Below are 12,583 nucleotides of genomic sequence, written 5' to 3'. Positions count from 1 at the left end.
GGGATAAAATATAAATATATATATACATATATATATATATGTGTGTGTGTGTGTATATATATATATATATATATATATACACACATATATATGCCTGTGTCCTCTGACACAACAAAATAAAAATACTGAGGGCATTTATTTTGCGCCATCCTGTTCAAACAAATGCCAAGGATTTCAAAGGAGTCTCTTGCTGTGGAGCTGTAAAGCCAGCTCACTAATCGATCGTCTCATCTAAGTCCTGACAAGCGCTGGCAGAGCCATTTGAGGTGAGCGAAAACCCACCAGATTAGCTGTTGTTAATGACCGTCAGAGGGATAGGAATAAAACTTGCGCTTCTTCACCGGTCACGTTAAGCCACCTCTAGTCCGTCAGACAAATAGAGAAAGAAGGCCAGAATACCCAGAAATAGAACAGTTATAGAACTCAGACACACAAAAATCAAGCCTGGTGCTCCTGAAAGGATCATCCAAAAAGTGCAAGCAAGCAAAAAATTATTGTTGGCATAAAATTACAGAATCAAGAACTGCAATAAATGATTGGGTTTGGTTTTTTTTGTTTTTTTGTTTGTTTTATAAAATCAGTGGCAAAGTTAAATTGAAGTAAAATGGGTAAAAAATGGGAGGCAGGTGGGTTGGTTGTCATTAATATATTAGATATTGTGTAGCCAGCGTAAAATTATCTGTTCCATTGCTATGAAATTGGCAATAGACACAAGCATGACGAGAAATAACAGCTTTTACTAGTAACAACAATTTAAAGCTCGACTAAACATATAAAGGAATCATTCTCTAATCACAAAAAAAGCTACCATTTAAAATGTTGAGTGCCGGGACGGCACACATGTAGCTGTAGCTTTGCTGGCGGCACAGTTTGAGTAAAACAAAATCTGTGAGCACTGTGAGCATGAGCCCAATAAAACATCCTTCTAGAAAAAAAAAGAATTTGGTAGGATTACCTGTCCCGTGGCATTTTCATAGGTCAGTGTTAGCAATGAGGAGTTGAAGGGACTGCAGCAGAAGGTAAAATTTGTTAAGAGGTTTCAGCTGAGCAACGACATTCGACATGTGCAAAGCTACATTGTGGCCATCAGTGGAGGCTATTAAGAGGTCAGAGGCAACTTTCCCTTCTGTGACACGCTGCCAGAGTGATATAGAGCTGGCAGGTGGGGCAGAAACATAAGATGAGGAAGGTGAAACAGTAAAAAGAGGGGTGAGAGAAATTTTAAGGTAAAAATAATGAAATAACCATGCTTGACTGATATGTTTCCACATAAATGTGTTATTGTACAGCCAGTCACATGGAGCTTGTTCAAACGTCAGGACAGGACTATACTACAGTTGCACCTAGAGTTACATATGGATGAATTTTCGGAGTTTATGAGTCTTATTTGTAGTCTTTGTACAATTTTAAAGCAACGCAAAATGATCTGTATGTAAACATATATACACACACACGTACACATACATGCCTGTGTAGATAGATAGACAGAGAGATAGATAGATATATAGATAGATAGATAGATAGATAGATAGATAGATAGATAGACGGATAGATAGACAGATAGAAAGATAGACATAGATAGATAGATAGATAGATAGACAGAGATAGATAAATAGATAGATAGATAGATAGATAGATAGATAGATAGATAGATAGATAGACAGAGATAGATAAATAGATAGATAGATAGATAGACAGAGATAGATAAATAGATAGATAGATAGATAGATAGATAGATAGATAGATAGATAGATAGATAGACAGAGATAGATAAATAGATAGATAGATAGATAGACAGAGATAGATAGACAGATAGAAACATAGATAGATAGATAGATAGATAGACAGATAGATAGATAGATAGATAGATAGATAGATAGATAGATAGATAGATAGATAGATAGATAGATGGATAGACAGATAGATAGATAGACAGATAGATAGGTAGATGGATAGATAGATAGATAGATAAATATAGATAGATAGATAGATAGATCTATCGATCAATCATCAATCGATCGATCGATAGATAGATAGATCTATCTATCGATCGATCGATCGATAGACAGATAGATAGATAGGCTCGCTGTCTCCAGATTTTTTCATTTCATGAAGTTACAGACAAATGTTAATGGACAAAACACTTCATTCACTTGGTTTAATTATTAATTATAAAAACAACCATGTGGGCTGTATTAAAGCATTCTTAAATGCAGCCCACATGGTTTTTTTATAATTAATAATTTAATTATATGGATTTAGTGTAAAAAACACCCACGTTGACTGTATTGAAGCATTCTTAAATACAGTCAACAATTAATAATCAAACCAGGAGAATTTACTGTAAAACGCCCATGTGGGCTGTATTTAAGAATGCTTGAGTTTTCTAATTCAAGATCTTCCCACAAGTTTTTAATCACGTTTGTGTAAGTTTATATTCTTAAATTAAAATATCTGTAACTGTGACAATGGAAATGCAATCATTTAACAGTAAAGTAGAGAGATCTAAGAGTAGGGTGCATTCTTTGAAAGCAAAGTAGTTCAAATGTATCTGAGGACAAACCTTGAAAGAAAAAGGTTTTGCAGGAAAAAAAAAATCTTATTGACTACCACACAGTATTAGAAAACACAGCTTTACATGAAGTTGGACAACTTAATTTGTTGGTCATCTAAACCGAGCATGAGACTGCAAACCCAGATATAGACTGCTGCGCCTATTTACGTTCTTGTGTGGCAAGGAAACCAACTTGAATGTCTCCACCAACACCTTCAGTCAAAAATCCAGCCAAAATTTATTCTTTATTCTCTAAAACTCCTAGAGCAGAGCTTTGACCAGTAACGTCAGTCCGTTGGGGCGACTTCATTTTTCAAGCGTTGGCTTGCTTTCCTTTTATTACATTTACAGCTACGCCGTGTACCATCACTGTTTGTGGACAAAAATTCTAACTGATGAGGATTAATCATTCAGTCCTCATTTGATAAACAACTATGCCCTGAAAAATCCTACAAAACATTCACGCAAGAAAGGGAATACAGAAAAAGGCTGTGTGTAGTCAGGGGTTGCGGCTGGATCAGTAGAAGAAATACCATTTATTCACCCTTGACGGGTTGTCAAAGTCACACAATTTCAACATGAATTTACATTTAGTTAAGGCAAAGCATCCTGAGGACATCTCATTTTATACTTTGGTATTGTAATTGTGAATTAATAAACATAGATAGATTTGCAGTGATAATTGGATATTTCATTAGAAAGTTAAAAAAAACTGTCCATGTTTAACTAAACTACAGAGATTCACTGTAGTCCACTGCTGTATGGTGAATGAATGTTACTCCACTTAAGTTTAAAACTTCAGATAAAGAACTTAGTATCAAACATTAAGTTGCATATATTTAATATCTGGCACTCACGCATTGCACATTTCTCTGTAAATTGCTAAAATGATTAAGAGAAATATGCTCTCAAATGTTCCATGATTTCCAAAAAACACCATAGTAATGATTTAATTCTTGTTTACAGTACGCAGTGTGTGTATTAGTTACAAATAATGAAAGAATTCTAATTATTATATCATACTAAATGTTTTCGGACAAAACCCCACTGGAGATTTAATATAATAGGGATTTCTGTGAGTTGAAGTTTTTGTGTTTGCTAAAACTCCAATTGTATTTTTTTGTGTTATATTTTACATGATTCTATAAAATCATTTATCTGATCAAATGCATTTTACATTTGCTATATATGCTATATATGTGCTCCATGTATATACTTAACCTATCCTTTACTTGCAACATTTTGTTTAAAATTTTATGATTAATGATGATTAATGATTCTATTCTTATGTTTTTCAGTTAAAAAAAAAAACATGATTTATTAAAAAAAAAAAAAAAAAGACCACTAAATATAATGATTACAGTTGTAAAATAGTAGCATTTTACAATGAAAATTTTAATTCAGTAACAACTCCTTGGTCTGTCAAAGGAATCCAACCCATATTTACATGGGGAAAAAAATATTTTATATAATTCGTTCTTACGCATATCTGCCATACCACTACAAGATTATCCTTATTTTAAAAGTCTAGCATGTGAGCCTGTAAAGAGCCACTTTAAATAATCCACTACTTCACAGCAAGAATAAAATGAAAAGTCTTGAGGCAGACTGCAGATAAGTCCAGACACACTGCTGGATATGTCGTGCCAGCGGACATTCCAGCACAAATATAATTCATCTTCCAGAGATACTTCCCACCACAGCTACTTATGGAGATTACTGTTTATTCAGGAATGCCGTCACCAAAATCCCTGTGGAACAAATTAATTTTTCATCCAGCCATGTGAGCACCAGGCATGGACTGCACATGCTGTCTAATTTTGTGGTGGATATTTTGCTCTTACCTTTGCAAGAGTTCACCAGTAGTCTCTGAGGGGTATCCACCATTTTGTCCTTTCCCAAGCATTTTTGTAGGGCCTTTCTCAACACTCTCAGTGCTATTTGTCCAATGCCAAGTGTGCTGCAAGGCAAAACAAACTCCCTAGCACCACCTGCAGCCTCAACACTTCCTAAGTCCCCCAAACACTCCCCTCTAAAATAACTACCACAATCCAAAGAAAGCAATTCCTAATGAGGCAACTTTCTCTGGCTGCACTGTTTTCTGTTCCCCTATTACATGGACAGAGGAAAGGAAGGCCAGCAGGCGGGAGCAGAGAACCTGCTTCTGAGCACTTTAGCAGGGGCTCTTCCACTCAGATACTCCTGATCGACAGCAGCAAAAGAAGCAAAGCCCTCTATAGCCTCTTCTCTCCAACTCTGTCTTCCTATGTCCTCTTCTAAGACTTTCCTTCAATTTTCTTTTTTTCTCTGGTGACAAAAGATGGGTAAATCAGTGCTGAGCGTCTTCAAAAGGACACAGGAGGTCGAGTGAGTAGTCTTTTAGAGGGAATTATAAGAGGAGGTGGGCTCAGGGGACGGCAAGAGGGGGGTGAGTTGAAAGGGACCAACTGGGAGTCCCTTCCCGGGACAGCTCCACGCAGCGCAGCAACAGGGACTAGAAACCTCCTCCAGCAGCCACCACTGATTATCACCTCTTGGCTCACACACGCACAGACACAAATTTCCTCACACGATCTGGCCAATGAAGGAATACACCAGGGGTTCTGGGAGAGCAATCAGCGCCATCAGTCTCTCAGTAGGTGTCAGAATCAATTTAGGCACTGAATACTTGGAAGTCCCTGCCCCTCTACTGCTGCACTGTGTCAGATTATTCACATTTTGTAACTGTCTGGTAGTCTGAGGTTTCCCATCTGTTAGCCAAAAGGCGGGGCATGCTTCATTATAAATCCTCTCAGGCTGAGGAATGGTACTAACTGAGAGCAAAGCAACAACCTTTTAAGAAAAAACATACCTCAAACAAAGGGTCTGGGTTGATGTTTTTTAATCATGTAATTGTTTCTTCTTCTTTCTTTTTTTTTGTTGGGGGGGGGGGGGGGTGTTGGATAGGAAATTGACCAGGAAACCTAGACTTTTGAAAAGGTCAATCACAATTTTCTCTTTCATCACTAATTATCTCGTTCTCCATGTAAATTACAACAGTGCTGTGTAATGTGATAATGCTAATTATGTTTTTTTTGTGTCTAGACCTAACACATCCCAAAACTGACGGACTTTAATTCGAACACAATCACATTATAAAACATTCTAAAAATTGAATCTCACAGACTGTGTTGACAGGCGTGAAATATGACACATTTCTCCGCAGTTGTTGAGATTAAACTTCTCTGTAGTGTGCAGAAACGTATAGCAACATTTTGTTCTGGCAGCTTGGTTACATACCACACACATGTGGTCAGTGCGCACGCCATTTTCTGTACCGTGGCACAGTAGCTTTACGGAGCAAGTAAAGACAATGCGAACCATCCCATGGCCGACAAGAGCAAATACGATGAAGACTCTCTTTACAGACTGAACATGTCTTTATCTCAAGGATCTAAATTACAAATCACTAAAAAAAAAAAAATACACTTTCCGTGTTGATCAGGAGAGGAGGACATAGCTCCATCTTCATATTGTTTCAATGAATCTTCAGCAAATATCTGACGGACTCCTTGTCAACATCCATCAGGAAACTCTCACTACATGTTACATGTGTACAAGCGTGTGCATATGTTCATGTGACAACGCCACACAACAATCCCCCCATTTATTTTTGGCCCTGTGAGAAAGCAGATACCACTGTAGCATGAAGGGGTTTCTACAATAGTGCATGCCAGAATGACTCAGAGCTAAGCATGGAAGTAACAGGGTGAATTACAATTAAACTGTTTGTCCAGTAAATCCTCTGCATCCTTTGAAGCCTAGAGACTCCACAATGACAGCGCAAACGTTACCTCCACAAATGATGTGAGAGGCTATTCCTTTTCAAATGAATACAGATTTGTTTTCCTTGTCTTTCAAGCAAACACTTGAAGTAACTCATTTAATCAAAGCGCAAGATACAATTGTATGTTGTCACATGATAACATAAAAAATGCGTTCGGCATGAGCCACTAGGTCGCCACAGCTGGAACTTTAGGAATGAGTAAGCATGTTTGCTTAAGAAGGTGTTAACATTCAGAGGGTTGCTGCAGGGATGACACATTTCGTTAACATCTCCTTGAATCATATGACATGGTGTTTTCACTTTGGATTTTGGATTACCGATGAATATTAGCTCTGTGGCAACGAAATGTTCATGAGACTGACAGTTTTTACAATTTCTGAAGTGTAAATTAAATCTTTATAAGTAAAAAGCTCATGTTAGACGAAGCAGAAACTACACCACAGATGCAGGACTTAAACAAACTTAATAATTTTTCAGTTTTCTGCGTAATGCAGTTTAATGTGGACAAGCTCTGTATCCCTATATAGCTATTTGGGACGTAGGGTTTAACATCCTATTTTGCACCCTATGAGGATAAAGTAAGCACACTGTCCTGCAAGGTTTAGTAGGAACCAAAGTTTACATGGTTGTGTTTGCTGAGGTTCTCTGGAATGGAGCATTACGGTGCTGCCAGGTTTTACCCGGACATAAACATTAGACTGAAGTCCACACTGGCCAAGATGTTCCATTAGCAGCTGTCCCACCACTTGCTGCAGTGAGACGCCAGCTCTCAAAGAAAATTAATGACTTTTTATGACAGACGATAACTTTGACACTCTCGTCTGCCCTCGCGTGTATGTGAAGTCATTCCCTACTCATGTTCAGAACCCCATGCCACCCCAGTCCTACCAAGGCACTGAATATTCACAGGTGATTACAAGCAAAACATTGGAGCTCCAAAAATATATTGATCTCTTCTAAGCACAGTTGGTAGATCTCAAAGTAAAGCCGATCATCTAGCCTGACATGACACACCCGAATAAGAACAAAGGCAACTCCTAATCTATGTTGCCTCTTTTGGTAGGTTTACATCATAAGTGGTTTAAAAAAAAAAATACAAAAATGAACAAATGCAAAATTCTCGGGTGCTCGATGGTATTGTAATTAATGATCTTGACAGATGAGAGACTGACCATTAAACTGTCAGCAAAGTCCTCAACAAATCAGTGTTGACAAGGGCGGCCACAGGGCCGCATGGTATCTCTATTAAAGACATGCAGATGAAGTAACACCTGCCTGGTGCCCCATCTTCCAGAGGTCAGCACATTCCCACACCAACCAACCCATACAATGGAGAGGATCACACCTGCCCCAGAGAGCAGACAAACCACTTTCTGGCCCCTTGGGAGGAGTTCTGCATTTTTTCCTGTTTGAAGAAACTCAAGATATTAATTTATAGTCATTTGATGTTATAACGCTACTTCAGAAAACAGTTCAGCTTTGTAAATACCTTGACAGAAGTTTGACTAGACTGTGTGACTGCATTTTTCTTAGAAATAATGCATTAACTATCACAATAGGCAGAATCCCAATTCCTTAGGTTTTAAACAACGTCTAGCTTTTTCATAAGTTACAAGCAAATGTTTAGACCATTCTTGTTTCTGCTGTGTGTAGGTTTATACCTGGGTGTGCAACTAATTCCCAAACCGGTCAGGACCCATGGAACACACCGCCTGAGTGGCTTGCCAGCAGATTTTGTGATGAGACAAGTTGGTTGTGGTGCCTGAAAATGTATTGCCTGGGTGAAATAAATGTCTTTACGTATTTCTGGATGTAATTATGACAAGTCTTTTAACAAACTGTTGGAACAAGGCTAGTGTGTGTGTGTGTGTGTGTGTAAGTGAGCTAAATCATGTGTGTCTACACTTGTACTTTGGATTTGAAAGCATCATGCATGCAGTCATTATGAAGACATTTGGAGTGTATCTTGTTCTACAGGGATAAAGAAGCAGGAAGATGGTTTATCCTTTGTGCTTATCATGTTGGCTGAAAAATGTAATGGCACCACAATATCTAAGTATCAGTATCACCAGTACACTTTGCCACACACAAATTTAGTCTAGCAAAGACAACCATAACAATCAATTCCATGTTTCCATGCTGAACTAAGACTGTGCTAAGTAATGAACAACTCCCTTTCCAGGCGATCAGTTTTCCAGAAAATGCTCCGGGTGCAGCTGAGACCGCCACTCTGGAGAGGGGCATTCCCATAAAGAAGGGAATGTTTATTTTGCAGAGAATTTAAGCTGACACGTGTGAAGTCCTAACACAGGCTTAGTGTGTTAATGAAACCGTTCTAATTTTTCTACCTTTAGCCTCATCGTAGCAGGACCTTTACTCTGAGAACTGACCGGGCTACAGTATGTGACAAGCCAAAGCACTCATGTACATGCACCAACACATGACACACACATGCACTGAATGTCAAATGTGGTTATGGACATCGGAGAAGAAGAAAGTATCGATTACAGCAGGCCTCTTCAGCTGCATGCACCCCAGCTTCACCAGTAGCATTCACACACATACAGTAGTCTGTGTTTATCTGGTACAATATGGAAGTTATTGAAGCTAATTGTATGTTCTCAATGCATTGTCCTCATAGCAAAAAGAACATGTAGTTAGTTTGATTCATACATTGACTCACAGTGGGGGTTTTTAAGTCCTGAAACCGTCTTACTTCAACAAAGCTCTCATGGGCCACCTTTCTATGAGCAATCTAAATCTTGATTTAAGCCTGTTGGTAAACTTATAGATGTGCAAACCAAAACATATACAGACACCCTCACAGACATCATTTAGAATGTTTTTTCTAAAACTAATTAAAAAAAAAAATAGAAAAAGTTAAGTTAAGAGTTAAGCGACAGTCTATGTAGCTCAGACACTGGTACTCCTGCGAGCAACCCAGACATTACGGAGGTTACGACCAGCCACGGGCATTTGGCCAAGGATCCAAGGGGCATGTTAGCTCATAAAACTCATAAAAATGAAGCTCCAGCAATCTTGCAGTAAATTCCACTGTTCATGATGGAACATTACATTTTTTTATTGTTGAAACTAATATCAAGCAGTCAAGTCGTCATAAACTGACTCATGTCGTCCAATCATGTCTTAATCGAGTTGAGAGTTTTAAGGAGATGCACAAAGACTGCATTTTTAACGTCAATGTCACTGACACCATTGCTGGACCCTGCATCAGATCCTGTGTAAATTGATTTAGATCCCCCCTTCAGACGCTTCAAACAGGAAAGAGTTTAACACGTTGCAATTTATAGACTTCAACAGCTCCCACACCAGCCCGCAATTATACTGTGGGCAAGACTTGTAAAAATTAAAGCTGTTGTTGAATTCAACATTCAAACGCTTAGCAGCTTTAAACCTGTACCAGTACTGCCCACTAAAACTTATCTGCATCTCAACAATATCAGTTATTGAAGTTAAACTGACCAACTAAACTTCTACAGAAAATTACATACATCATCCAAAATGTCAACTTCACACTTACCTTAAAATTCTGTCAACACCCCTCGATGGCAAAAGTTGACCAGAGATCCTTCTCTGCCAAAGTTCCTGTCAGGATAAGAAGTAGAACTGCCAAAGGTTTATTTGAATATGTACTTTGTTAACAAGAAACCCTGTTGAATCATTCTTTAGGCAAATGAGCAAGCAAGACAAAGTTGGAAGTCCCATTTTAAGATCCACCAGAGTATTAAGCTCGAGTTGTAAAAACACGACTTCTCATTTTGGACTATTAAGCAAGTCTTTCCAGCACTTTTACCTTGATATTGCAGTCTCTTGCTGGAAAAGTGCTCTGAAGTTAAGTATATGTTCAATTTTTTACTTCTCTTATTTGCAATCATCCATATTTAACTCAAATATACATTTTAGAAAATATAGACCAAAACCAGTATTAACAAAGACAAAATAGAATGCTAGAAAATTGACAAGTAAATAACCACAGGATTACTACTTTAACAATAATCATTTGAATATAAAGTTACATTTTTTTCAGATAAAGCCCTAATAATTTAATACAAATTGGGATTAAAGTTTTAAAAGAAGGACTAATTACAATACCATTCCTGCTGAGTACACTCTCCCCAGGACAGCAGTTTGGATCCTGTCATAAAATCAGGGGCCCAATTGGCTGGTGACCTCTGGTTCCACGGAGTCTGGGTCGGGGCCTCATGCAGGGCTCCTGCAGCTCAACAGCAGGCTAACAGGGGTTAATGTTCACCTGCCTGCCAGGGAGACAGATGTCAGCGAGAAAACAAAATACTACAGAGGCAAAACTATTATTTTGTTATGTCACAAAAGTCAAGTTGGTATTGTATGTTACTTTCACATGTGCTTGTAACTGGTGTTCAGCCTCATGTTGATGTTGACAAAATGCCAAAGTCTTGTCAAAGGGTCTTATTTCTAACTTAAATTGTTTATTGGATTATGTGGCAGGCTTGGCTAATTTATTAGCCAGTATAACCTTGAGAATAAATGCTTAACAAGACAATTATTAACAATAACTTCAATGGCAAACTTCAGAATCTTAGCTTCTCTCTAATCACCAGGACAACCTCACGTGTGATGCCAAACTGTTCAAGACACAATCCCGATTTGTGACACAGCAACAGTCTTATTATTGTCTGGTGTGGCTGTCGAACACTCCTTCACACCATAATGTAATATGCCATCTATTAAGACAAGAGGCAAGCAAGTTTTGCAACTAGCTAACTTCAACCCTAGTTACGTTTGCTCATCATTCACAGACAAATGGCAGTCATTGCCTGTCACTGCTGTGAGCTATTCTGGTTAGCAAGAGCTGCACAAAGGATCCTGATATCAGGTGATTCAACAAAAAGGGGAGTAGAGGCATTAGCAGCATGAGTGTCAGGCTGGACACAGACTTACTATTCAACCTCTCGTCCAAGTGGACAGCAGGCTGTAAGCATAGTTGTTCACATAAATACTGTGTATGTTGTTGATGGAGGAAGGAGGATTTTGTGGACAATTTTGTCTAAGCAGAACAGTGATCAATAAAAGTGTTCACATCAGCTCAGGTGTCTGGTTACTGGAGAGCAAAACATGGCATCTGCACTGTCCCCCAGTCTGCTTTTCCAGCATTTTCCACCATGTTCGGATGTAATGATCTCAGACTTGTTTCCATTTTCTGCAGCTTCTAAAATAGTGCTAACCTCACGCCAGCAACTCTCACAATCATATCCTTGTCTCTGCAAGGACACGTCATACCAATGCCGGTACTTGTAGACTTGGTCCGCTAAATTCCCACTGTGCTTATTGTCATAGATGTACTGGCCCTGAATGCCTCATCCCCACTGCCACGCCATTCATGTAGGTATTACACCTTTCAGACACATAGCATTCATTTCTGAGGATGGAAAAAAAAAAAAAAAACACGTAGGACGCACGCGGGAGCAATCATTGTGAGCGTCATGTTAAAAGCAAATATATTTCTGGCCGAAAGCTGCTCGTCTAATGACAGGTGAATTGGCTCTACCCTGGCAGACAGTCCCCTTGTTTTCTCATGAGGAGAGCTGTGGCTCTACATCGAGTGCGGTCAAAATTCTAATTAATCAGAATATGAGTTGGGCTGGAGCTAGGCAGCGGGCAACACAGAGCAAAACCTGGCAGCATGTATTTTGATAACTTCTAACTGCTAGTCTTTATGTGAAAAGCTTTATCAGACGAGCAGTAATATTAAAACCTATAATAACAAGGCCTTTAGTATGACTATTAAATGTTTCAGTGACAAACTCCTGAAAACCTTAGTCTTGGAGGTTTTCTCCTTAGGATGCATGCAGTTGTTTCTCGAGAAATTACTGCGGATTAGTGGAGATGGAAGAAGAACAAAATATTAAAAGATAATTTCCATGGCCAGTACTTTCGATATGAAATGTCACGTTAGGCCACAATTTAGGTTTAAAAGTTGGACTGTTTCGATAAGCTGACCGTGTTGTTACAAGCTAATAGCAGTGTGCTAACTTGCTTCTACGGTTAAGACGCTGGTTAAATAACTCTGCTAGCAGTGATTAAAAGTCATGTTAAATCAATTTAAGAAGGGTAAAAATGAGTAGAGGGTTCTGGAAAATGTACTCACTTTATTTGAAACGTGATAGCGGGAACCCCACGGTGGTTTAGGATCACGGTCAGTT

At 38.6% G+C, this 12,583-nt stretch overlaps 1 protein-coding gene across 1 annotated transcript in view; it reads right to left on the bottom strand.

Annotated features, from left to right (window-relative positions):
- The window catches only part of rbm20 (RNA binding motif protein 20), a 53,512-nt gene extending 40,929 nt beyond the window's left edge, over positions 1-12,583 (bottom strand). Inside the window, exons 1-3 of the mRNA XM_086210134.1 lie at positions 12,529-12,583; positions 10,494-10,657; positions 9,922-9,986 (exon numbers count right to left, since the gene is read on the bottom strand). Of these exons, the coding sequence (XP_086066260.1) occupies positions 9,922-9,986; positions 10,494-10,496 (68 nt within the window). The 5' untranslated portion in view covers positions 10,497-10,657; positions 12,529-12,583. The remainder of the gene's footprint in view (positions 1-9,921; positions 9,987-10,493; positions 10,658-12,528) is intronic.

Source organism: Aulostomus chinensis, chromosome 8, assembly GCF_037954235.1.
Source record: "Aulostomus chinensis isolate RoL2024-O1b breed Wild chromosome 8, RoL_Achi_v1.0, whole genome shotgun sequence".
NCBI lineage: Eukaryota > Metazoa > Chordata > Actinopteri > Syngnathiformes > Aulostomidae > Aulostomus > Aulostomus chinensis.
The sequence above is the reverse complement of the archived record's forward strand: the minus strand, read 5'-3'. Positions and strand labels throughout refer to the sequence as shown.